Here is a 23,384-nt window from a genome sequence, read left to right on the forward strand (position 1 = left end):
GGGTCACCCCAGTGTGCACGTCGCTGCTAGGTTTTGCTTTTCCTTCCTCCTGCTTTTTCAGTGAGTGGAAGTGAACTGGACTTTCGACCTCAGCCCTGCAGAGAGAAACCGTGTGGCGCTTTTGTCTGTCTGTCTGCTTTTGTCTGTCTGTCTTTCTGTCCGTTTCTCTCTCTCTCTCTCTCGGAAACTGTTGCAGCTAGCTAGCTGTTTGAAACTGTTTGCCAGGGACCCTTAGGAAAGGAATCAGAAATAAAACGGTCAGCATCATAATGCCGTTGTACAAACCTGTCATGCATGCCCTCCAAGTGTCCCAACGTTCCAGGGATAGTCCTGTAATTATGAAAGCTATCTTGGCTTCTGATCTGATCCCATATGTCCCTATTTTCCCCACCAGGGGAAGGAGGATGAGCCAGTGATTGTCCTGAGCACCCATGGCAGCTGCAAGAGAGCATCCTATGGCCTTTCCATGGCTGCCGCTGCCAGACTCCTCCCTTGCGCATCTTATTATTATTATTATTATTATTATTATTATTATTATTATTATTTATATACCACTCTATACCCACAGGTATAGGGACACTTCTGGAATTTATTGAGGATTTAAGATGTGACGTGTATCAGAACACAATACAGATTGCAAAAATGAAAAGAATAATTCAGAACTGTGTGGAAAATGAAGAAGGATTACTCCCAACTGAGAATTTAGACAAGAAAGACCTACAACCACTAGTCCTTGTTCCCCCAGTGAGAGGGGGGGAACAAGATTCATGTTTGATTTCAAGAGCTTTTAAAGAAGAACCATCCTATATAATAAAGTCCAAGTTGTCCCTGCGTCCAAGCTGTCCCGTGTGTCCCTGGGGTACTGCGCATGGGCCCCAGGGACACAGGGATTGGACAGCAGAGACGACGTACACACACACACACACGCTCTCCCCCCCCCCTCTGCCAACTGCCGCTCCCGGCTGGACAAGCGCCTCAGTGTGCTTGCGCTAAAGAGCGAGGAGGAGGAGGAGGCTGCTTTAGCCCCCTTCCCCCCCCCCCTACGACCAGCAGACCAAGGGGCTCAGTACCTTGGATGCCGGTCTGGTGGGACATGACGGCAAGCAGCCGCCAGGAACTGCCACCTCTTGGGCCAGGGGCAAAGGCAGGAAGCGGCGCCGGGGAAAGAGAGCCGCCACTCAGCGCCTCGCTTGCCTTCGCCCCGGCGGAGGCTCCTTCGGGCCAGGCAGCGGCGCCAGGACTCGGGCCGGAGACACCGGGGAAGCGGCAGAGACACCGGGAAAGCGGCAGAGTCACCGCTGCCATGTGCAGCTGAGGAGGCGGCGGGCGTCGAGCCGAGGGGGCCGCCGGGGAGGCCGCCTCGAGCTCCGGGCTCCTTCCTTCCTCCTCCTCCTCCTCCTCCTCCTCCTCCTCCAGCAGCAGCAGGAGCGTGACAATGGTGGGACCCCCTCCTCCCATCTCCCGGCAGCTCCGGCCGCCCCTCGCGGCTCCTCACGGGCGTCGCCATAGCCTCTGGCTGGCTGCTGGAAGAGGAGGAGTAGGCTTGCTGGCCCTGGGATCCACCCACCGCCGCCTCCTTTCCGCCCCTTGGCTGCCTGATCCCCGACACCTCTCCTTCTCCCAGCGGCGCCTATGGTGTCCTGGCCGAGGAGGCGGCGCCGTGGCCCCAGCTTCTGCCGAGACACGCGCTCTAGCGCCCGTTTTTAAACGGGCTGAATTCCACTAGTTATGGAATAATGCTCTCCCAGTGAGAGAGGGAGGGTGGAATCCATACTGGGGCCAGAGTTTAAGGGAAAGAAAAATTGTGAAAGGGCTAAAAAGTGGGAAAGCAGTTGGATGGTGTTTTGTAACATTTAAAGAATTGGGGAAGCAGCAGGGTATGACCAAGGAAGAAGGGTGGATAGCAAGGGACAGGGTGGGAGTGGGGGGAGGAGTAATAATGGGTGTTACTTTTTGATTGTTTTAGATGGTCCGAAACTGGAATGACCTATGGAACTTGCTGAAACATCTTGGAAGCTAAGGGGAGAAATAAAAGATAGAGGATGGGAAAATAATTTTTGATTTGGTTTAATTGATTAATTAGTGGTGGAGGATAGTGGAAGTTTTTCAGAATAGAATAGTTGAGAGATAATGATAAAATGTGTTAGGAATTATTATTATTATTATTAATACCCTGCCCATCTGGCTGGGCTTCCCCAGCCACTCTGGGCGGCTCACAACAGAAAAGATACAAGATATGATTTAAGATACAAAATGAAAATTGCTTAATTGAGATTGTAAAATGGGCCCAGTGTGGGGAGAATTGAGGAAGTCAACAATGTTAAGTTAAAAAATGTAAGAACTGTTATGTTTTTCTTTTTCATGTTTTCTTTTTGTTTTGTTTTTGTTTTGTGATTTTATTTTTGTGAATATTGGAAAATGAATAAAAATTATTTGAAAAAAAAGAAGCTACAGTTAGAACTGGATATGGAATAACTGGTTGGTTCAAAATTGGGAAAGGAGTACCACAAGGTTGTATATTGTCTCCCTGCTTATTTAACTTATATGCAGAATTCACCATGCAAAAGGCTGGACTGGTTGTTGTTGTTTAGTCGTTTAGTCGTGTCCGACTCTTCGTGACCCCATGGACCATAGCACGCCAGGCACTCCTGTCTTGCACTGCCTCCCGTAGTTTGGTCAAACTCATGTTCGTAGCTTCGAGAACACTGTCCAACCATCTTGTCCTCTGTCGTCCCCTTCTCCTAGTGCCCTCAATCTTTCCCAACATCAGGGTCTTTTCCAAGGATTCTTCTCTTCTCATGAGGTGGCCAAAGTATTGGAGCCTCAGCTTCACGATCTGTCCTTCCAGGGAGCACTCAGGGCTGATTTCCTTAAGAATGGATAGGTTTGATCTTCTAGCAGTCCATGGGACTCTCAAGAGTCTCCTCCAGCACCATAATTCAAAAGCATCAATTCTTCGGCGATCAGCCTTCTTTATGGTCCAGCTCTCACTTCCATACATCACTACTGGGAAAACCATAGCTTTAACTATACAGACCTTTGTCGGCAAGGTGATGTCTCTGCTTTTTAAGATGCTGTCTAGGTTTGTCATTGCTTTTCTCCCAAGAAGCAGGCGTCTTTTAATTTCGTGACTGCTGTCACCATCTGCAGTGATCAAGGAGCCCAAGAAAGTAAAATCTCTCACTGCCTCCATTTCTTCCCCTTCTATTTGCCAGGAGGTGATGGGACCAGTGGCCATGATCTTGGTTTTTTTGATGTTGAGCTTCAGACCATATTTTGCGCTCTCCTCTTTCACCCTCATTAAAAGGTTCTTTAATTCCTCCTCGCTTTCTGCCATCAAGGTTGTGTCATCTGCATATCTGAGGTTGTTGATATTTCTTCCGGCAATCTTAATTCCGGTTTGGGATTCATCTAGTCCAGCCTTTCGCATGATGAATTCTGCATATAAGTTAAATAAGCAGGGAGACAATATACAACCTTGTCGTACTCCTTTCCCAATTTTGAACCAATCAGTTGTTCCATATCCAGTTCTAACTGTAGCTTCTTGTCCCACATAGAGATTTCTCAGGAGACAGATGAGGTGATCAGGCACTCCCATTTCTTTAAGAACTTGCCAAAGTTTGCTGTGGTCGACACAGTCAAAGGCTTTTGCATAGTCAATGAAGCAGAAGTAGACGTTTTTCTGGAACTCTCTAGCTTTCTCCATAATCCAGCAATTTGGGATTCATCCAGTCCCTGTTGTCTCAAACTCCATGGACAAAGACAACAGGGACTGGATGAATCCCAAATTGAATCCTAAATGGATGAACTATGCAGAACTGGCAAAATTGATGAACAGACTTCAAGAAAAAGACAGCAGTGACTTTGAAAAAGAGTGGGAACCATTTATAACATATTTGCAGAAACAAAAGAAGACTATAGACTTGATGGGATGATTTAAATAAACATCCACATCTTTATTAACAAGCAACATTTAAAACAATCCAAGAAATGATATAGTAGACTTTTAAGAAACAGCAGTATGTAACAAGAGGGAAACAAACCAGAAGTGGAAGTTGGGGGAAGCCCAGGAAGGGAGGGAAGAAGTGATGTAACATGAATGTAATTGATACGAGATGTATGTACAGTAATGACAGAAAAAGAAAAGTGGGGGAAAATTAATACAATCAATAAATTAAGTCTTTATTGGCTTCGTAGCGGATGCTGGAGAGTGGGCAAGGGGAAGCAGCTGCTGCCACCAAGGGCCAGTCCCGTGTGAGACGCCGGCTCTGAGGGGCCGAGCCAAGAGCAAGGAGTCTTGACTTAAAAGGGGGGAAAGGCTTTGTGCATCCCTGTCTCATCTCTTTCCCCTTCCTAAAATTTACTTATCGGTGTGGGTTTTTCTTTTTGTAGATCTACCAAACAGTAAAATAAAATGAAATCAGGATTAAGGTGTTTTCTCAGGGTGGAGAGTGTGTGTGCTGAGTCCTGTTGGAGGGTCAGCTGAGAAGGAGTGAGGAATGCCCCAATTTTCACCTGAGGAATGTTGGAGGGTTTGGTGGCGAGGCCTCCTTTGGCAATCTGTGTACCGTTCTGGACGCCTCACCTCCAAAAGGATATTGTCACAGTGGCCGAATGGGGCTACTTCAGAGTAACGACTCTACACCGCTCTGCATTTTATCTTTTTATTGGTGCTGCGTATTTACAGTGCTAAAGGTAGAGCTATTTACAGAGACACATCTTCTCAGCTTGAATCAGTACCTCCGAATGGCGTTTGGCGCGTCTTTCGCCAGCATAACAACCTGGGGAGACCCATCCTCTTTCCCCTACGCTTTTTGCGCAATTCCGGAGTTGGGGGGATGGGTCTGCCCCCCTTTCTTCCTCCTTCCTGTCCCACCTGGGACGATGGCTCCTCTACACTGCTAGAGCCTTGGACACCACTTCCTGTTTCCCCACTTGAGCTGGAGCTTTGGGCTGGGCTGGAACTCAGGAGGGGAGGGACTTCGAGATAGCCCCTGTCCCTCACAGATATCGTAGAGGTGGAAGAGGTTCTGAAAAGGGCAGTCAAAACAATCGAGGGGTTGGAGCAAATCCCCTGCAGACTTCAGGACATTTTAGAGAAAAGACAATGTGATAGAAGTCTACAAAACTCTTTCTTTGTGAGATTCCTCGAGTCCTGTTTCTGGGGGGGAAGCGAAACTATAGCAATAATAACAGTTAAATTTATTATTATTATTATTATTATTATTATTATTATTATTAAATTTAAATACCACATTTCATAATAAAGACAAGGAAAATATTAATAATAATTAATAATAATTGGAGGAGGAGGAGAACGTGGGAAGAAAAATGTGTTGCGCATGTTGCAATGCAAGCCTCTTGAGTCAGTTCAGCTGTGAAATTGGCCCAGTGTGATTTGGAGTTTCACCGTCTCACACACAGAGAAGTGAATCTTCTTCGCTCCTTTCTGACACACCAGGAATTTTCTGGAGTTTGGCGCCTCCTGCTGGCGAAACGAAGCCATGCTGATTCCTCGAATTCTTCCTCGTCTTAAAATATATACAGTACAGTATAAACAGAAGCAACCGTTTTAAAAGCAAGAATGGCTTCAGAATGGAAGCCCACCAACAATCCTATCTTTGCTAGCATTCAGCCACCATCTTGTTCTGCCTTCCTCTATGTCAAATTCCAGACTGTAAGCTCCTCCGGGCAGGGACCTCTCATTTGTCTGCTGGGCTTTTAAAGTTCACTTTTGGCCCCAGAGGAAATAATTCTCCTGCCATCGATGTTAAGTTGATCCACGTGAAGGGAACCAAGGCTTTGCTGGGACTATTCCCAAAGGCTGTTTAAAAGTCATTTCCAAAGGGTGTCTGACGTGAAGCCCAACAACCACGTCTTTTAAATGGTTCAGAGGAGAAATAACTGCATCTCAGCAAGAATAACAGAGGCTTGATTTTAAATCATCCAGAACTAAGATTTGAAGATCTTCCAAGGTTAGGGATTATTTTTCCCCTTTGGCCGGGGAGTGGGGGACATGCATAGGGTTGCCAGACTCAATAGAGGACAGGACTTCTGTGCCTTTAATTGGCCCGCTCTCTTTTGAGTCTGGAAACCTTAAAGAGAAACCAGCAGACCCTTTGTTTAATTTCCAAGCAAAGGGTCTGCTGGTTTCTCTTTAAGGTTTCCAGACTCAAAAGAGAGCAGGGCAATTAAAAGCACAGAAGTCCTGTCCGCTATTGAGTCTGGAAACCCTAGACATGCATTTTTACCAAAAGGCAGCCAACCTTCGATAACTGGCAGGATTTCCACTTCCAGCGAGAAAAGATGCCCACAGACAGCACCGATTGCAGAAGAAAAACTGCCCCGCAACACCAACCCAATCCTTAACCTACATGTTGCAATACATAAGAAAAATTGCCCAGAGCACCTTAGAGACCAACTAAGTTTGTTGCAGATCAGCAGGATGTAGCTGAGACAGGATGGCTTACAACAGCCCTGCGTAGTAGGCCACTGCTAGCATTGCAGGCCGACTGCCTGCTTGATTTCACCATGCCCTAATACACTGGTGCAGATAATTTCCCTCTATTGCAATTCATATTTATATCCCCGCAGCAGGGTTCCCTGTGCTACATTCCCACTGTCCTTGCCCCGCACATGGAGGGGGTGAGTGGCATGATGGAGACACGAATGGGAACCGGAAGTGATGCCTCTTCGGGTCGGTCGAAGTTGCACTGCTTTGTACCTAACGGGAAGAGGGGGAAAAAGCGGGCGCCCTCACCAAAAATGGCGGCGCGGCCTTCAGGCGCGCTAGCGTCCCTAGCCCTGGAGCGACACGTGGCTCCCGCGGGGCGGCAGGGAGGAAGGGCGCGCCCGGAGCCAAGATGGCCGCCGAGCCTTCACTAGGGGAGGGGCAAGGGGCAAGGGGCGGGGCATGAGGGAAAGTGAAAGTACGGCGGTGGCAAGGGGGGGGGCGTCGCTTGACCTGGAGAGGAGGATTTTCCTGCTCCCCCTCTTCGGTGGGGGAGGGTCCCCAGACTTGAGGGGCCCCGTACCCCATTACTGGGGCTGCCCCCCCGGAAGGAAACCCGACCCCCTCGCGCCTTCTTTCGCAGCCCCCCCCAAGTGCTCACTCTTTCCCTCCCCCACCCCCTTTCTCTGAACTTGCCTCCCCCCCCTCGAGAATTATTTGACCCAAACCCAGCTCCCCTTAACTTTCCTTGAGGGGGGGGGAGTCTTGTCCCCCCCCCCAACTCCTGCTTCTTCCCCCAAAGCCTGACACCTCCCACCCCACCCCCTGGCACCCTTCCCCCATCTCATTTCCCCCCCCCACCCCTTGAGCTGCCCCCCTCCCAATTGTGGACGCCCCTCTTCTTAACCCCCCCCAAAAAAAAGAGATTTCGCCCCCTCCCTCCCTGTCCCCGTTCCAACTTCCCTCCTGCCTTCCCCTGCCTCTCTTATTCCGGCCGCTGCCCTTCCCCCGAGACCACCCACCTGGAAGGAGGCCTGAGGGGGAGGGGAGGGAGAGAGACCCCTCCCCCCGGGCTCTGCTAGACCGGTAAGGGAAGACCTCGGGAGCAGAGCCTCAGGTCCCTGTTGGAGTTGGGGTTTTTTTTGGGGGGGGGGGTGGTCCTTAATTCGGAGCAGCCATGCCCAGACTGGAAGAGGTGGCCAACGTGGCGCTCCGCGTGCCCAGCATCGCCCTGCTGGACCTGCTCTACAGGTGGGATGTGCAAGCCTTAGCCGAGCTGCTGCTGCACCCGAGGAGGACAGAGGGGACCTACCTGTGGCGACATCACCTGTGGAACGCCTATTACGCAGGTGAGGGATGCAGGCCAGGCAGGTGGGAGACTCTCCTGGGGAGTGGGATGAAGTCGCCGCAATGGTTGTTGCGTCACTTGTGGTCTTGACGCCGCCTTGCTTGAGCATGTGCAGAGTGCCCGGCGCTGTGGGTAGGTTTCAGGCTTCTGGAGTCGGCTTTGTTTTCGCAACAAATCCCACCAGCCTGAACCGAAAAAATTATTTTGGCGGGGAGTTATTGAACCAATTACCAGTCGTCTTCTGTTATCTTCTGTACCGTGAGAAGACCTGCATGTGCCAGTATAAATCTACAAGCCTAAGAGGCAGTGTGGTGTAGTGGTCAGTGTATCGGACCGGGGCCTGGGAGACCATGGTTCGAATCCCCACTCAACACTGGGTGACCTTGGTGCCTTTCAGCCTAGCCACCTCCCAGGGTTGTTGTGGGGATTTAATGAGGAGAAGGTGAAGCATATATGTTGTTTTGAAGTAAAAGAGTGGGTTATAAATTCAATTATTATTATTCATAATAATACCACTGAGTTATTGCAGATCAGGGGATAAAAGCCGCCTTGCCGATAGCAGTGCTGAGGAACTGGGTGTCAGAAACATGTGCCAAACTACTGCAAATAATCCATTGATATACCGGTACCAGTAAATCCCAATCTGCTTTCTGCCCCAAGCTGTCAACATGTTGTATTTAAAATCAAGCTTCCGGATTCTGCATCAAAGTAACTAAAAAATTTCCACTCACTCACACAAATGAAATCATGCAACCTGGAATAAGTTATGTAAACTGAGGACATTTTTGCATATTACTCTTCTGGGTGCTCCAGGATCTGTGTATATACTCAAATGTTCATGCACACATACACAAAAAAGTGAAAGTATACATCCTGGAATAAATTATGTCCGCTGAAGACATTGATGCCTGTAGCAGGTTATAAATTCTGGCTGCTCCAGAGGTCTGTCTGTCTGCTGGAATGTATTTAATCAGAGATAATTCAGCTCACGTTGCTAGCCGTTGTAAGTTTTTATTGCCAGAAGTTTGGAAAGTCACAAATGTACCTTCAGCTTTTTAAAAAAACAAAACTAAACGCTGGGGATGTGGCAGTGATCAAAAATCATTACTTATATAGAAAGCAATGAGAAGATGATAATCTGTTACGCGTCTTAATAAATGGTATAGGTTTATGATACTATGGAACAATCTAGGACAGGCTTGTGGATTTGAAAACATGTTTGCAGATGTGGAAAAAATGGTGTGTTGCAATTTTGACTGGATTAATGTTCTGCTGAGACTGACATTTTTCGCTATACAATCATTGCAAAGTTATGTGTACAGAGTTTTTTATGCCTCTTCTCTCCAGTGGGACCTTTGCAGACAATCTCATTCCCCTGGCCTTTCTAAGTCCCCATCAGCTGGTATTTTAAGTTTCCTCTGCTTGTTGCTGCATGTTTTCTGATGTCGTAAGCAGTTAGAAATTAGCCAGGCGCCAGGTGCGTTTTGCAACTGGCAGGGACCCAATTGCGACCACTGGGAGATCTCTGGGTGCTAGGTTGGCAACTGGCGAAAGCAGAATGTCACTTGGGGAAGGATATGAAATATTTCCTTGGAGCATGAATTTGTTTTACTGTATTTTTAAAATGTGTTATAAACTGCTTTGGTATATAAATATAAAGCAGCAACAACAAACTTTGTGGGGGCAGGGGGCGGGGATGACGCCTAGAAATTCCATTGTGCTGACCATAACCTAGGTTTAAAGTGCCATTTGGCGATTAGAGATACTGTATATATATCTGATTTTCAACATTGTTGTTCAGTTTGTTCAATTGCAATCATGGCCAGGTGGAATATTCACAGGTTTGGAGAGGGGTTCAGGCAAGTGTTTGGTACAACAGCCTGACTCTTGAACATTTGACAGAAGACAGCTAGGAGGGCAGCTAAGGGCTTTCCTGCAAAACTAAACAGGTGGACATAAGAGTGTTTAAAATGTTGTCTTCTCTCTCCTCTTCCTCATTGTTTTAGGTCACTTGGTTTGTGTGGTTGTTTTGCTGCTCCCAGTCCGAATGCTTGTGAAGTTGTATCTCTACATCCTGACAGCGTTGCTGCTGTATGTGAGCCACCAGACGGCCCGGTAAGGACTCGGTTGCCTCCTTCTGCGAACTGGAAGCGGTGGATCATAGAGTTGACTTGCCAGAAAGGAAGGGCTTGAGGTCATGGGGGGGGAAGCAGGTGGTGTGGAGCAGGCTCTGCTCTCTCAAAAAAAGTTCCTGGCAACGGCATTCTCAAAAGGAGCTAGGAGTGCTGTACCCTTCTGGTCCTCTAACAGGAGCTGATGGGTGGGTCATTGCCATTTTTACATCTTTTGCAAAGTGCAGCTACATTTTGGGGGGCTGCTAGGGCTAGGAGCAGGTGGGAGTTTCCAGTGGTGCTTTCCACCTGCCAAGACCAATGTCAAACCTTGGAAGTATGTTTCTGAGCACAATCCAAAGTGTTGGTGCTGACCTTTAAAATCCCTAAACGGCCTCAGCCCAGTAGACCTGAAGGAGCATCTCCACACCCATTGTTCTGCCCGGACACTGAGATCCAGCTCCGAGGGCCTTGTGGCGGTTCCCTCCCTGCGAGAAGGGAGGTTACAGGGAACCAGGCAGAGGGCCTTCTCGGTGGTGGCGCCCGCCCTGTGGAACGCCCTCCCATCAGATGTCAAGGGAATAAACAACTATCTGACTTCTAGGAGACATCTGAAGGCAGCTCTGTATAGGGACGTTTTTAATGTTTGGTGTTTTATTGTGTGTTTTTTTAAAAAAAAATGCTGAAAGCCTCCCAGAGTGGCTGGGTCAGGAAAAATCATGGTGGGCCGCTGGGATTAATATCATTGCAGGAGTTTACGTATGCCTGGCTCCAAAAGGAAGGGTTTAAAATTCCGCATTGAGAGAAGCTGTATTCTGCAGCCTGTCTAAATTATGCAAAGAGAGCCTTCACTTGGGTCTGTTTTTGCATACCGTTGTGCTTCTGTTGTTCATGGGGAAAGCAAAGAAAGAGGCTACGCTCTGAAGCCGCCGCCCCAAGCAGTGGACACTCTGCAGTCCTAAAGACTTGAAACTTGCTTTTAAGTAAAAATGGGAGACTCCAGAAGCTGAGTCCCTATGCTAGGTTCCCATTTCTGTAATCACGTAGTTCAGTTGCAGAATCGCAGGATACTCTTAGCTCTGGGCACTGGGAGCAGCAGAAAAATGGAGCCTCGTTGCCAGCTTGCCAAGGATTGAGTAATGCCTCTAATATTTGTGACAAAATGCATCTTAGTTGCAAATTTCTGGCCTGGACTTTGCCGGCCTTTGCCGTCAGATCCAGCTCAGATACCTAGCCCCACACCTGGCCGGCCATCTCTGCTGTTGGTGGGAGTTGAAACAAGCCCAGAGTTTGCAAAATTGAAGAAACGGCATGTGTGAATGGGGCCTTGGTTGCTGGAGAAAGAGAGGGCAGGGGAACTGTCGTAGGAAGAGCTACCAAGGTTTTTTATTAAGAAACAGAGAGCTAGTTCCTGCCTGGTACCTCCTTGTGCTTACGCCCTCCTTGGCATTACAAACCGTCTTGCCGGCTCCCATTCCAGAGACTACATCCGCCACCAGATGGAGCAGGAATTCCATGGCGCCGTGTACAACGACCCCGTGGCACTTAGCCACTTCGCCACAGCACTCACAGGTGAGGAACGGGGTGGGCGGGCGCAAGCGTCTTCATTCCCTTCCATTGCTCTTTGATCTGCTTATACGCAGAAAAGGTGGGGACTTTTTTTTAACCCGAGGGCCACATTTCCGACTGGGCAGCCTGCCAGGGGCCAGGGGGCGGAGCCAGAGGCAAAAGGGGGCAGAGCATTGGACGTGCATTTTACCATTGTGCTGTGGTCTGGTTTTGACACACACTCGCAAACTCTTCTCCGTCCTACATCCAGACAAGGAGGTGGCGTTCTTCGAGTTATCAGCTCCTTTGCTACTTGTCCTGCCTTCCTGCATTTGGGACACCCCCTGACCCCCTGCTTCTCTCCTCCTTTCCTGCCTAGGTCAAGTCATCGTTGCCACCCTCTGCGCCCTCCTGCTGAAGACCAAGCGGGTATGGCTCTTCGGGGCTCCGCTCCTCCCTCTGGCCGCTCGACTGTGCTGCCTCCCGCTTCGGGCCTTGCCTGCCGTGAACAGCTTCGCCACAGCTCTCACCGCGATGGGGGCTCTTTACGTCGCGGCTTCCTGCCTGGCGGTTCCTCTCCAATGGGCAATGGTTGCCTGCCGGGAAGTTGCTCAGGTGAGGTCCAAGAGGATCGCTCCTTCGAATCATAGCAGTTTCTGGTTGGCCGCTGCTCCCTGCCAACTCGTCCTTGTGCGTACCTGTCCTCCATAGTTCAGTGAAAGGATACGGGTGGCGCTGTGGTCTAAACCACTGAGCCTCTTGGGCTTGCCGATTGGAAGGTTGGCGGTTCGAATCCCAATGACAGAGTGAGCTCCCATTGCTCGGTCCTAGCTCCTGCCAACCTAGCAGTTCGAAAGCATGCCAGTACAAGGAGATAAAGAGGTACCACTGTGGTGGGAAGGTAAATGGTGTTTCCGTGCCCTCTGGTTTCTGTTACAATGTTCCGTTGCGCCAGAAGCAGTTTAGTCTTGCTGGCCACATGACCCGGGAAGCAGTCTGTGGACAATAATAATAATATTATTATAATAATTTATTACTTATACCCCGACCATCTGGCCAGGACTCCCTCAGCCTGAAAGCAAAATGAGCACCACAACCCCATAGTCACCTTTGACTGGACTTAACCCTCCAGCGGCCCTTTACCTTTACCTTATAGTGCAGTCCTAAGGAAGCCGCCTAGAATACCTAAGAACGTCAGACCATTGGGTCCAGCTATCTCATAGAATTGTAGAGCTGGAAGGGACTCATCTGCCTTCAACATTGCGGGAATTTCAACCAAAGCTTTCCTTACAGGTGGCCACCCAACCTCTGCTTAAAATCCTGCAAGGGGACAGTTCCACTGCCAAACAACTCTTAAGTGTCAGAAAGATCTCCTTGAAGTTCAGTCGGAATCGCTGCCCCGCCTATCAGGAATCCAAGCAAGCACCCAACTCTTCTGTAGAGTGGCTGGGGAAACCCAGCCAGATGGCTGGGGGTAGAAATAATAAATTATTATTATTATTATTATTATTATTATTATTATTATTATTATTATTCCAGTGGGCTCTTGCTTGGCGTCCCAATCCCATGCTCCAGTATCCTGGAGAATTGCATGAGTGTCTGGCTCGGATGTTATCCAAAATTCTTCATGGACAGGAAGGGCCCCCGGCAAACAGCCCCCTCCAATTCTAATTCGCGGTTCTCTTTGGACTCCCTTTTTTGTCCCCAGGTGCTGGAGGTGTATCGCCTGGTGGCGCTGGGGATGTCCCTTTGGAGGCAGCTGGCTGTCCCGCTCTTGTTCCTGGTCTTCTGGCTGGCACTGTTCACTCTGCAGATCTATGCCCTGGCTTCCTCCTCCTCTGGCAACCCTTTGCCCCAGCAAGGGCTGGTCTTCATCTTCCTCAGCAGGTAGAAAGGTGGTGGGTCGGGGAGGGGAAGTGAGCAGCAACTTTCCACAGAGTCGTCGAACTGTAGCGTTGGAAGGGATCTCCAAGGGTCATCCAGCCCAACCCCTTGCAATGCAGGGATCGCAGCCAAGGCAGCCCCAGCAGATGGTCCTCCAACGTCTTGGAAACCTCCAAAGAAAGAGAGCCCACCACTTTCCAGGGGAGCCCATTCAACTGTCCAACAGCTCTTCCGAGTTTTTATTGCAAATCTCCTTCCTTGTCATTCAAATCCACTGGTTTGGGTTCTACAGCAGAAAACAAGCTTGTTCCATCCCCCATGGGAAAAGCCCTTCAGATAGTTGAAGGTGGCTTCCAACATTTGACGTGGCGTCCTCCCTGGAGGGCTTGGCCCCTCGGCTATGTCCATTGCTGTGTTGAGCCAGGAGGAGTGGAAAAGGCTCTTGGAACATGGTAACATTTTGCCCACGTTGGGGAAAAGGATTCCTGCATTGCAAGGGGTTGGACTAGGTGACCCTTGGGGGTCCCTTCCAGCTCTACAGTTCTATTATTCTGTGTGTTTCTTCTTCACTGTGAGAACAGGATGCTGGACCAGATAATTATTGATTATTATCATTGTTTATTAAATTTATATTCATTCTAAGATCGCAGAGCCTTCCTGCAGTGCAGAATTTGCTGCCTTATGGCAGAGCGATAGCCGCTAGCTTGAAAGCAAGCATGATGCTTAAAGGATAAATCTCTCGGCGAACCCTTGATGCAGTCAGTGGCCTCCTGAGTCTCAGTGGCTGGAGAAGGGCTTTTTCCTCCATGTCCCTGTTTGGCCACTCTAGGAAACAGGATACTGGGCTCGACGGCCTCAGCTTGGTCTGATCCTGGAGGCTTCTTAATGTTTCCCCTCTCCGCAGTGTGGCCGAATGTTGCAGCACCCCGTACACCCTCATTGGTCTCACCTTCACTGTCTCCTACCTGGCCCTGGGCCTCCTCAAACTCTGCAAGTTCTACCTGGCAGGTTACAGCGCTTTTCAGGACGGCAATGTGATGCACAGGTGAGAGAGCTCGAAAGAGCAGCTGCCTAGATCCTCTAATACTCACTTTGTTTTATTTGTTAAGTTTGCACACCGCCCTTCATCCAAAAAACACACACACACACACAGAGAGAGAGAGAGAGAGAGAGAGAGAGAGAGAGAGAGAGAGAGAGAGAGAGAGGGACAGACAGACGGACTTAAAAGGGTATTGGATGTTAATCAACCCAAGGCCTGGGAAAAGAGGAATGTTTTGTTTTTTTCTATAATTTTTATAAAATTTTCTGTTTTACATTTTAGAGTATTCATTTAAACAACCTTAAGTATCAATGGTTTAAAAAAAGAGGTTTAAAGACCGTCTCAAGGCAAATCTAAAAAAAATGTAGTATAAACACTGGCTTGCGAGCGCTCCAGTTGGAGAACAGCCTTTACCAAAGGTCTTGTGGACTTTGAAGACACTCAAACACAGGACGCAAGGGAGAAACGTGCTAAGAGGAAGGCACACTTGGCAAATCCACACCGTGACCAACTCCCGCCCGGAAACCAATCTCCCCACTGGGGAAGGACGTGCGGATCCAGAATTGGCCTCCACAGTCACTTACAGACCCATTGTTAAAACCGTATTTATGGAAGACAATCTTACTCGGCTACGAGTGATCGCCAAAGAAGAAGAAAGTATCAATGACTTCCCTTCTTCTCTTTCCATGGTTCATTTTGCATAACATAAATCCTGGCATATTTTACATAAACTAAACCATTCAGTATTCCATTATTACATCCATCAAAACTTATTTACACCATTGGATTTATCTTAATGCTGCCCACGTTTTCAAGTATACACAATTTTCTCCCATATAATCAACATTATCCAACCTTCTTTAAACGTATTTTCTTCTTGTTTTCTTATTCACTTACACCAGTGTGGTGTGGTGATTAAGAGCAGTGGACTCACAATCTGGTGAACCGGGTTCGATTCCCTGCTCCTCCACATGCAGCTGCTGGGTGACCTTGGGCTAGACACTCTTCTCTGAAGTCTCTCAGCCCCACTCACCTCACAGGGTGTCTGTTGTAGGCGAGGAAGGGAAAGGAGAATGTTAGCTGCTTTGAGACTCCTTCGGGTAGTGATAAAGAAGGATATCAAATCCAAACTCTTCTTCTTCTATATGTTAAGTCCGTAAGCGGCGCATATTCTGTCATCTTAAGCTGCCATTCTTCTTTAGTTGGGACCTCGCTCGTTTTCCATTTGGGGGCTAACGAAACAGTTGTAGCATACATAAATAACCTTTTTTGACACCTGGGAATTTCTGTCTGGATCATCCCCAGAAAAAGAGGAATGTTTTTGCCTGGCGCCTAAAAATATGTAATGGCCTCCCTGGGGAGAGTGTTCCACAGCCAGGGAGCCACCAAATGTCCCCAAATTTATCCAGAACAAGAGAGCATTTTTTAAAAAACAACACCACCCCACCCGCTAAGTTTAGAGAGGTGCACTGCCTTGTGAAGATTTTCTCTCCCCATTCTTTTTTCCCCTTTTTTTGGAACCACCCCACAGGGGGAAAATCCAATATACATCTGCATACTTTCCTCCTTGTTTCAGGGGTGTGACAGAGGGTGTGACCTTGCTGCTCCTTGCCCTCCAGACCGGCCTGCTTGGGTTGCAGCTCCTGGAAAGAACTTTCCTCCTCAGCATCATCCTCTTCATCGTGGCGACGTCTACCCTGCAGTCCATGATCGAAATAGCCGACCCCATCGTGTTGGGCCTGGGGGCTACGCGGAACAGGTGACAGCGGCCTCTCCTTTGCGCGGATGCATGGGAACAGGGGGCGCGGTCCGCGCCCTCGTTATGAATCCGTGTAGCCTGGGGGGGGGCATTCTCCACACACAAGCCCGGCCTCACTGTCGAGGGGCGCTCAGAAAGGAGCCGCCAACATTTTGGGGCCAATACAGAAGCTTGAAGAAGTGCCGTTGGCGCCAGTCACAAAATGGCGGCCACGGCAGAGGGGTGTGTGGCCTAACACAAAGTGGCCACCACAACTTAGAGAGCAAAAATAGGACGTGGCAATTGGTGGCTGGGCCTGAAAGCAGCTGTAGTCCAGAAGATTTGCCCGGGGGGGGGGGGCACCAGTTTGGGGAAGGCAGATCTGGAAGAATGTACAGCCTGGCCCATATTCTCAATGGGGCTTGATATCTCAAAAAGCATTTTCCCACACATCATGTAACGTGTATGTTCGTAAGGGGACGACGACACTTGAATATATAAGTATTTTTAATTGTTGTATAGCAGTATGCGTCATTTTAAGGGTGAAGCTTGTTTTTTTGCAAATTTCTTCAGTCTTAAAAATATGCTTTTGGCTGTGTAGATTTAGCTTGGTAAGTCTGCATTTGATGAAAAAGCACATAAACTGCTTTGAGAAAACCAAAGGATTTTAATTTTGCCTTCTGAAAATGTCAGGTAACGCTAAACAACAACAACAATAACAACAGTAGCAATAACAACAACAGTAATAATTGATGTCCTTGGCATCATTTTAAAATCATTCCTGTGCAACTTTACACTCCTTTTATGTACCAAGCGAAACTGAATTATATAAATTTAGCCGAAATACCTTTTGAAGTCCCAAGTCATGGTACGACTTTTTAGCACCCCTCATTTTGGGGAATTTGAAAGTTGAAAACTTTCATCAAGCCCCATTCACACAGTCTCCATAGGAAGCTGACTTATGCAGAGTCAGACCATTGGCTCATCTAGCTCACTATTGCCTGCTCTGACTGGCAGCAGCTCTCCAGGGTTCCAGGCCTGAGTCTTTCTACCGTGCTACCTTGGAGATGCTCTACCGCTGAGCTACAGCCCTGCCCTAATGTAAAGTACTGTTCCTCATTACAGTTGTACCTTGGATCTCGAACGCCTTGGTTCTCGAACAAATCGGTTCCCGAACGATCGAAACCCGGAAGTGAGTGTTCCGGTTTTCAAACGTACTCTTGGAAGCCGAACGTCCGACGGGGCTTCCGCAGCTTCTGATTGGCTGCAGGAGTTTTCCTGCAGCCAGTCAGAAGCCACGCTTTGGTTTCCGAATGTTTTGGAAGTCGAACGGACTTCCAGAACGGATTCCGTTTCACTTCCAAGGTACAATTGTGTTCTAAATCTGGGAGATTGAAATAGGAAGCTGCCTTCTGCTGAGCCAGGCCCCGGGTCCATCCAAGGCAGTGGCTGATAGGGATGGACTTTGCAGCAGCCTTCGTGGGCCTCTCAAACTGCCCCTCCATCTCTTAGAATCGCAGAACCGTAGAGTTGGAAGGGACCCCTAGAGTCATCTAGTCCAACCCCCTGGGCTCAGCTCCATCGACTGAGCTGTCCGGCTGTGTTGTTTCAGGAGTTTCTGGAAGCACTTCCGGGGGATCAGCATGTGCCTCTTCCTCCTGGTCTTCCCGGGCTTCATGGCATACAAGATCGCTCACTTCTTCCACATGGACTTCTGGCTCCTGATCCTCGTCTCCAGCTGCATGCTGACCTCCCTGCAGGTACACTTGATCCCTTTCTTTGCCCATAGCTGGAGCTGGTTTATTTCTGGCACACCTTTCCCACAAGGGCACCTGTGCTCGCAACGGTTTCCCTTAAAAAAAAATACAGTCCAAATACCGTGTAGAACAGTAACGGCGGCTGGCATCCGTCTGTCCCGGGAGACCACAAAGGAGTGCGCCTTTTGGGGGGTGAAGTCAAAGCATTGGAGAATTATAGCGCCTGCTCTGATGCAGGAGAGACATGTTCCGTTGCAACTGGGGCAGATAAAGGCGTCTGGTTTTGCTGCTGTGGATTAAGTTTTTATGGGGTGGTGGCACTGGCGGAGGAAGAGGAGTGGGGGGGGAGCGCGCCACCCCCAACAGCACGATCCCAGTTGGATGCCATTGCGGCTGTCCCCGCACTGGCCCCCAGGACCCGTGCCAGCCCTGCCTCCACCTGCTCTCCAACCCCCGGTGCTGGAGCATGAAGCTCTGCCACTGGGTGGTGGGTGGTTGATGGAGAGCATAATAATAAAATAATAGGCCATACATAGTCGTTGTCCCCAAACACACTTAACAGGCCATACATAGGTGCCAATTCTAGTGGGGGCATCCAGGGCCCCCACAAATTTTGGGGGTGGGTGCTCAGAACCCACAATGCAGGGATCCGACGGGACTTCCGGTTTCTATCGGAAGTCACATCGGGGGCACGACCCGAGCTCCCAGACAACGTCCGAGGCCCTGCGAAGCCTCAGAAGCGACTTCCGGTAGAAACTGGAAGTTGTATCGGAGGCCTCAGACGTGACCTCCGAACCCCTACGAAACCTAGGAAGCGCCACTACGCTGCCAGCGCCACGTTACGTCCCGCGTGGTGGGGCCCCTGAGGCCATAGATTAATTAATGGCCGAAGAGGAATATTTTTGCTTGGCCTTTAATGGTGGTGCCAGGCGAGCATCATTGCCCCTCTGTATAGAGGCAGTATACCTTTGCTTTCCAGATGCGGGGAAGAATCGAAGGGGGACTTTCTCCGTAGCGCCCTGCTGATGAGCTTGCTAGGGCATCCCAAGTGGCATAAGAATAAAAGAAAATTATTATAAATTAGTTTGGAGATGGTATTTAGCAGCAGTCAGATTAAATCTAAAGGAGGAGTGTCCTTCTTTAGAGGTCTTTAAGCAGAGGCTTGACAGGCATATGTCAAGATTGCTTTGATGGTGTTTCCTGCTTGGCAGGGGGTTGGACTGGATGGCCCTTGTGGTCTCTTCCAACTCTATGATTCTAAATCAAATGAACAAGGAATATTCGGTGTTATGTTGGAGGGGATGCCAGGAAACTGGGGGTTATGTTCACATGTGGTGGGAGTGTAAATATGTACCATTTGGGGGGGAGGGAGCAAAGGTTGTTTAAGGAGATAACAGAAATCACTGGGTTAAAACTGACCGAAACTCCAGAGGTAACATTATTTTGAATTTACGATGGAGTGGAAGGTTCGCAGGCTATGAAGGACTTGCTCACAAATTTATTGGCAGCTGCATGGATTATTATAGCTAGGAAGTGGAAGGGGCAAGCAGAATATAAAATGGAAGAATGGTATAAAGAGGTGTGGGATATAGCTATTAATGATATATTACCATGGACCACTAAGGTAAGATGGGGAATACGCAGGAGAAGTGATTTTGAGGAGATATGGAGGGTGTTTGTAGAATTTGTTCTGCTCAAACGTAAAGGGGGTCAAACCATCGCGAGAGGTGTTGAAATTTTGGGAGGTTGGATAGTTACAATGGAATGGTCTCGGTGGTGGGGTGCACATTTTCATTCTTATTTATTTTTGATTATTACTTGCAGCTAGTAGCCATCGGTTGCTGGCGAATGGGCTCTGGGCTCGATCCAATCTAGACCTCTGGGGCCTTCAGCTTTGGCTGGAGAAACCAACGGTCCTCCTCCTCCTCCTCCTCCTCCTCCTCCTCCTTTCAGGTGATGGGGACCCTTTTCATCTACACCCTGTTCATGATCGAGCTCTTCCAGGACACCCCGATGGAGAAGATGGACGAGATCGTCTACTACATCAACGCCATCAGCCGCGTCCTGGAGTTCCTGGTGGCTGTCTGTGTCGTGGCCTACGGAACCTGGGAGTCCATCTTTGGCGAGTGGAGCTGGCTGGGGGCCTCCGTCATCATCATCCACTGCTACTTCAACGTCTGGCTAAGGGCCCACTCGGGGTGGAGAAGCTTCCTGCTCCGCCGAGAGGCGGCCAAGAAGATCAGCTTGCTGCCAAGGGCCACCAGCAGGCAACTCTCGGACCACAATGACGTCTGCGCCATTTGCTTCCAGGTAAACACCAGTGAGCTGCAACCCCCCCCCAAGGTTCCCTATTCTGGATCGTCTGTCCCCGTCCCCGTCCCCGTCCCCCGGTTCATTTATAGTTGAGGGGGCTGGCTTGGGTTAGGGCCTTCCTCAATCTGGGGTCAATACCGGACCAGGTTGAGGAGTGCTGCTTTAAGCTATCCCACTAACTTGTGGGTAGCCAAAACAGTTTCCACCATAGCAGGTGGTCCAACATGGCCCTTGAGGCCTTTTTTGGCAGATCCTCAACAACATTTGATGCCCACCAGCCCTTGCGCTGCCTTCCCAAAGCTGGGTAAACGAGATGCTGGGCTTTGGGAAGGAGGGACAAGGCTCTGGCAGAGTCCTCCCTCCTCCTTCTCAAAGCCTTTACAGTGGTACCTCTACTTATGAATAACTCTACTTACGAATGTTTCTACTTATGAATGGAGCTCCGTCCGCCATCTTGGATGCGGTTTAGATAGGATTTTTTTCTACTTACGAATTTTTAGATAGGGTTGCTTCGCTTCGACTTAGGAATTTTTTCTCCCAATGCATTCCTATGGGATTCGACTTACATTTTTTTTCGACTTACGAATGTGCGTTCGGAACGCATTAAATTCGTAAGTAGAGGTACCACTGTATTAGGCTTCAGGGAATCCGATCCCTCCCATGGTGGCAGCCAAGAAGCAGATAAACAAGAAGAGTTCTTACTGAGTATTTTATTCAATATTCACACAGAGAACATAGAAATGCCGTCTCTCTCAGGTAATGGCATTGCTCCGGGTAAAGTCCCACCCCCTCCGTCTCTCCTGTTATACGTCATACCTGCATCAGCTGATCTGAGCTTTCTGCCTCTGAGCTTTCTGTTCTACTACACTCAATGCACACTGTGTCCTGGGAGAAGGGGCCAGCTAGGAATGCTTTCTAAAGACATTGAGTCTGTTGGCTGTCTCCCCTGGTGCTGTTTCTTCCTGCCACTCCTCTCCCCATATTTCCCAGCTTCTCCCCTCTGCAGCCTCTGAGCTGTGACCTTCTGCAAACCGCTGTTGTAAATCTATACTGTCCTCCTGTTCCTGGAAAGGTTCAGAGGGGGGGGGCGGCGGTTCCCACCATTCCTCCTTAGTCCATTCCCTGACAGCCTAGTTTTTCTAGCTTTGGAAGGAGGCAGAAGGACTCGAGGCTGAGAATTACCTGTGGCAAGTTTTCCCATATACTGTGAGGTGACGCACATATACCACCCGCTATATTTTAACCGGTGATGCCAGGGAAGTTCTGCATGCACAGCAGGTGCTCTGCCTCAGGGCCGCGCTGCCCGTTGCCCCTCCAGGCTCTTCCCTGCTAACTGCCTCATTCTGCCCCCTTTCAGGAGATGACCCTGGCCGTCGTCGTCCCGTGCGGCCACTTCTTCCACGACGGCTGCTTGCGCAAGTGGTTCTTCGTGCAGGACACATGCCCCCTCTGCCACCAGCAGGTCAGGCTCTCTGCCCGCGCGGAGGATCACGCACGACAGGCGGAGCCCATGGCGGGGAGGGAGGAGGCTTCTGGAAGCGCAGAGCCCGTTGTTCTCGACTGCGCGGTGCGCCCTGGTGGAAACAGGACTGCGGAGGCCGGCGAAGCTGGTGGGACAGAACAACAAAGCACCAACTCTGGACGCCTAGCTGGGGAAGGCCAGCAGACATTCAGCGTCTCAGGAGAGGTGGGGGAGAGCATTCCCGGATATGATGCACCCCAGAGGGACCTGGGCATGCCCACCTCCGCAGGAAATGGCAGCCAAGCGCTGGATCTCCCCCCTCCCAAAGTGCCGCCAGGGGACTGGTGCCGCAGCTCCGGAGAGCCCATGGCCCCAGAGCGGGATGTTCCTGGGTGCGTCTCTCTGGGGAGAGAGCCTGACTTACCCAGCAAACCAGGAAACGGCTATCCTCGGCTCTCAGCTGCTCTGGGATTCCCAGCTGAGGGTTGCCTGGAGGAGGAGCCCCCAAGCCCAGTGGCGGCCTCCCCTCTTGCGGCAGCAGAGGACACAGTGGAGATCTCAGCCAGGAAGCTCCCACAGCAGGGTGACGCCAGCGGGGGGAGCCTTGGCCCACCGGCCCATTTCGATGGCAAAGCTGAGCTCGGTGCTGGTCTTTCCACCGCCTTCTCCCCTCCCTAGCTCTTTGCTGTCATGTGCCGTTTCCCTTTTCCATAGCCTGGGAAGCCGATGCGCCGAGCAGCTTCTCCTACACCCAGGGAAGCAGGCCACCACAGCCAAGTTAGAGCAAGCACAGTCTGCGCTGCGTCTAGCGAAGAGCGCTTTATCTGGAGCCGGGGGGACTCAAGTCCCCCCCCTCCTCTCAGGAGTGCTGAAGGACTTCCGCTCTGCAGGCTAGACCTTCTAAACCAGCAAGGTGATGCCACGCGTCTTATTTTTCTAACCAGAGGCGCAAGGGCCTTGCCCCAAACACTGGCCACTGCCATAGTTTAAAGGTTCCAGCGCTGGCCGCAACACGGAGACATGACCTGGCAGGATCGCAGATTCGGAGACGAATACTGTTATCCAAGATGGCGGCAGCCTCGTTCCAAAATGGCTGCAGGGTCTCTGTGTCTGCCCCCCTCCAATGCATCCCAGCTGCTTCCTGCCTATAATCTCTGGCAAGTTAGTGAAACGGGGAAGGTGTGGACTTCTGCCCAAGCGACGGGTCCTTGCAGGTTTTCCCCTGGGTCGGCCTAGAATGTTTGATGAGCCAGGGAGCCCCTTCCGTGGATCTGGGCCACCAGCAAACCTTTGTGGCTTTGGTGTCCCGTCTCGTCATTGACCGTTTTTATCTTTTTTTGCGTAGAGGTAATTACATCGAAGAGCAGGTGAGTCAAGCAGCTGTGGACAGCAGGAGACCTTTGCTTGCAAGTTAAATAAACAAATCAAACGGGTGGCGTGAGCTGGTTGTGTGCAGTTCTGCAAAAGAAAGGGGGGGCAGCGAGAAATAACCCCCCCTCACCCCCACAGAGTAATTGCTAATAATAATGTTGTTATTTCAACCACCACCCCATCCGACTGGATTTCCGGTCTAGGGAAAATGGCTCAGAGTGAAGCAGCTGAAGGACAAGGGCAGAGATGTACTTGCAGTCTCCGATATACCTGTGCCATACCTGCCCAATCTCAGAAGCAAAATGATGCTTCCTTAAAAAAAAAAATAATAATAATTTTATTATTTATATGCCACCCTTCTG

At 49.8% G+C, this 23,384-nt stretch overlaps 1 protein-coding gene across 2 annotated transcripts; it reads left to right on the forward strand.

Moving 5' to 3' along the window:
* The first annotated feature begins 7,373 nt into the window (after positions 1 to 7,373).
* LOC118078455 (RING finger protein 145) lies at positions 7,374 to 23,084 on the forward strand. 2 transcript variants are annotated; one of them, XM_035102330.2, is made up of 10 exons: positions 7,374 to 7,800; positions 9,806 to 9,914; positions 11,391 to 11,482; positions 11,838 to 12,073; positions 13,167 to 13,345; positions 14,247 to 14,387; positions 15,958 to 16,140; positions 17,732 to 17,879; positions 19,830 to 20,186; positions 21,547 to 23,084. In XM_035102330.2, exons 1-10 carry the CDS (start codon positions 7,629 to 7,631, stop codon positions 22,327 to 22,329), a joined length of 2,400 nt encoding a protein of 799 aa, XP_034958221.2. In that variant the 5' UTR covers positions 7,374 to 7,628; the 3' UTR covers positions 22,330 to 23,084. The 2 variants fall into 2 exon arrangements, with proteins under 2 accessions (XP_034958221.2, XP_034958222.2); XM_035102331.2 differs by having other exon boundaries at positions 19,881 to 20,186.
* Positions 23,085 to 23,384: the final 300 nt, after the last annotated feature.

This window comes from Zootoca vivipara, chromosome 9 (assembly GCF_963506605.1).
Source record: "Zootoca vivipara chromosome 9, rZooViv1.1, whole genome shotgun sequence".
Classification (NCBI taxonomy): domain Eukaryota; kingdom Metazoa; phylum Chordata; class Lepidosauria; order Squamata; family Lacertidae; genus Zootoca; species Zootoca vivipara.

Bases quoted from the DNA above. Each gene is read 5' to 3' on its own strand.
- LOC118078455 (XM_035102330.2), top strand. From the start codon at position 7,629: ATGCCCAGACTGGAAGAGGTGGCCAACGTGGCGCTCCGCGTGCCCAGC. The intron at 12,074-13,166 runs GTGAGGTCCAAG...TTTTGTCCCCAG, and splicing joins CCTGCCGGGAAGTTGCTCAG to GTGCTGGAGGTGTATCGCCT. The intron at 13,346-14,246 runs GTAGAAAGGTGG...CCCTCTCCGCAG, and splicing joins GTCTTCATCTTCCTCAGCAG to TGTGGCCGAATGTTGCAGCA.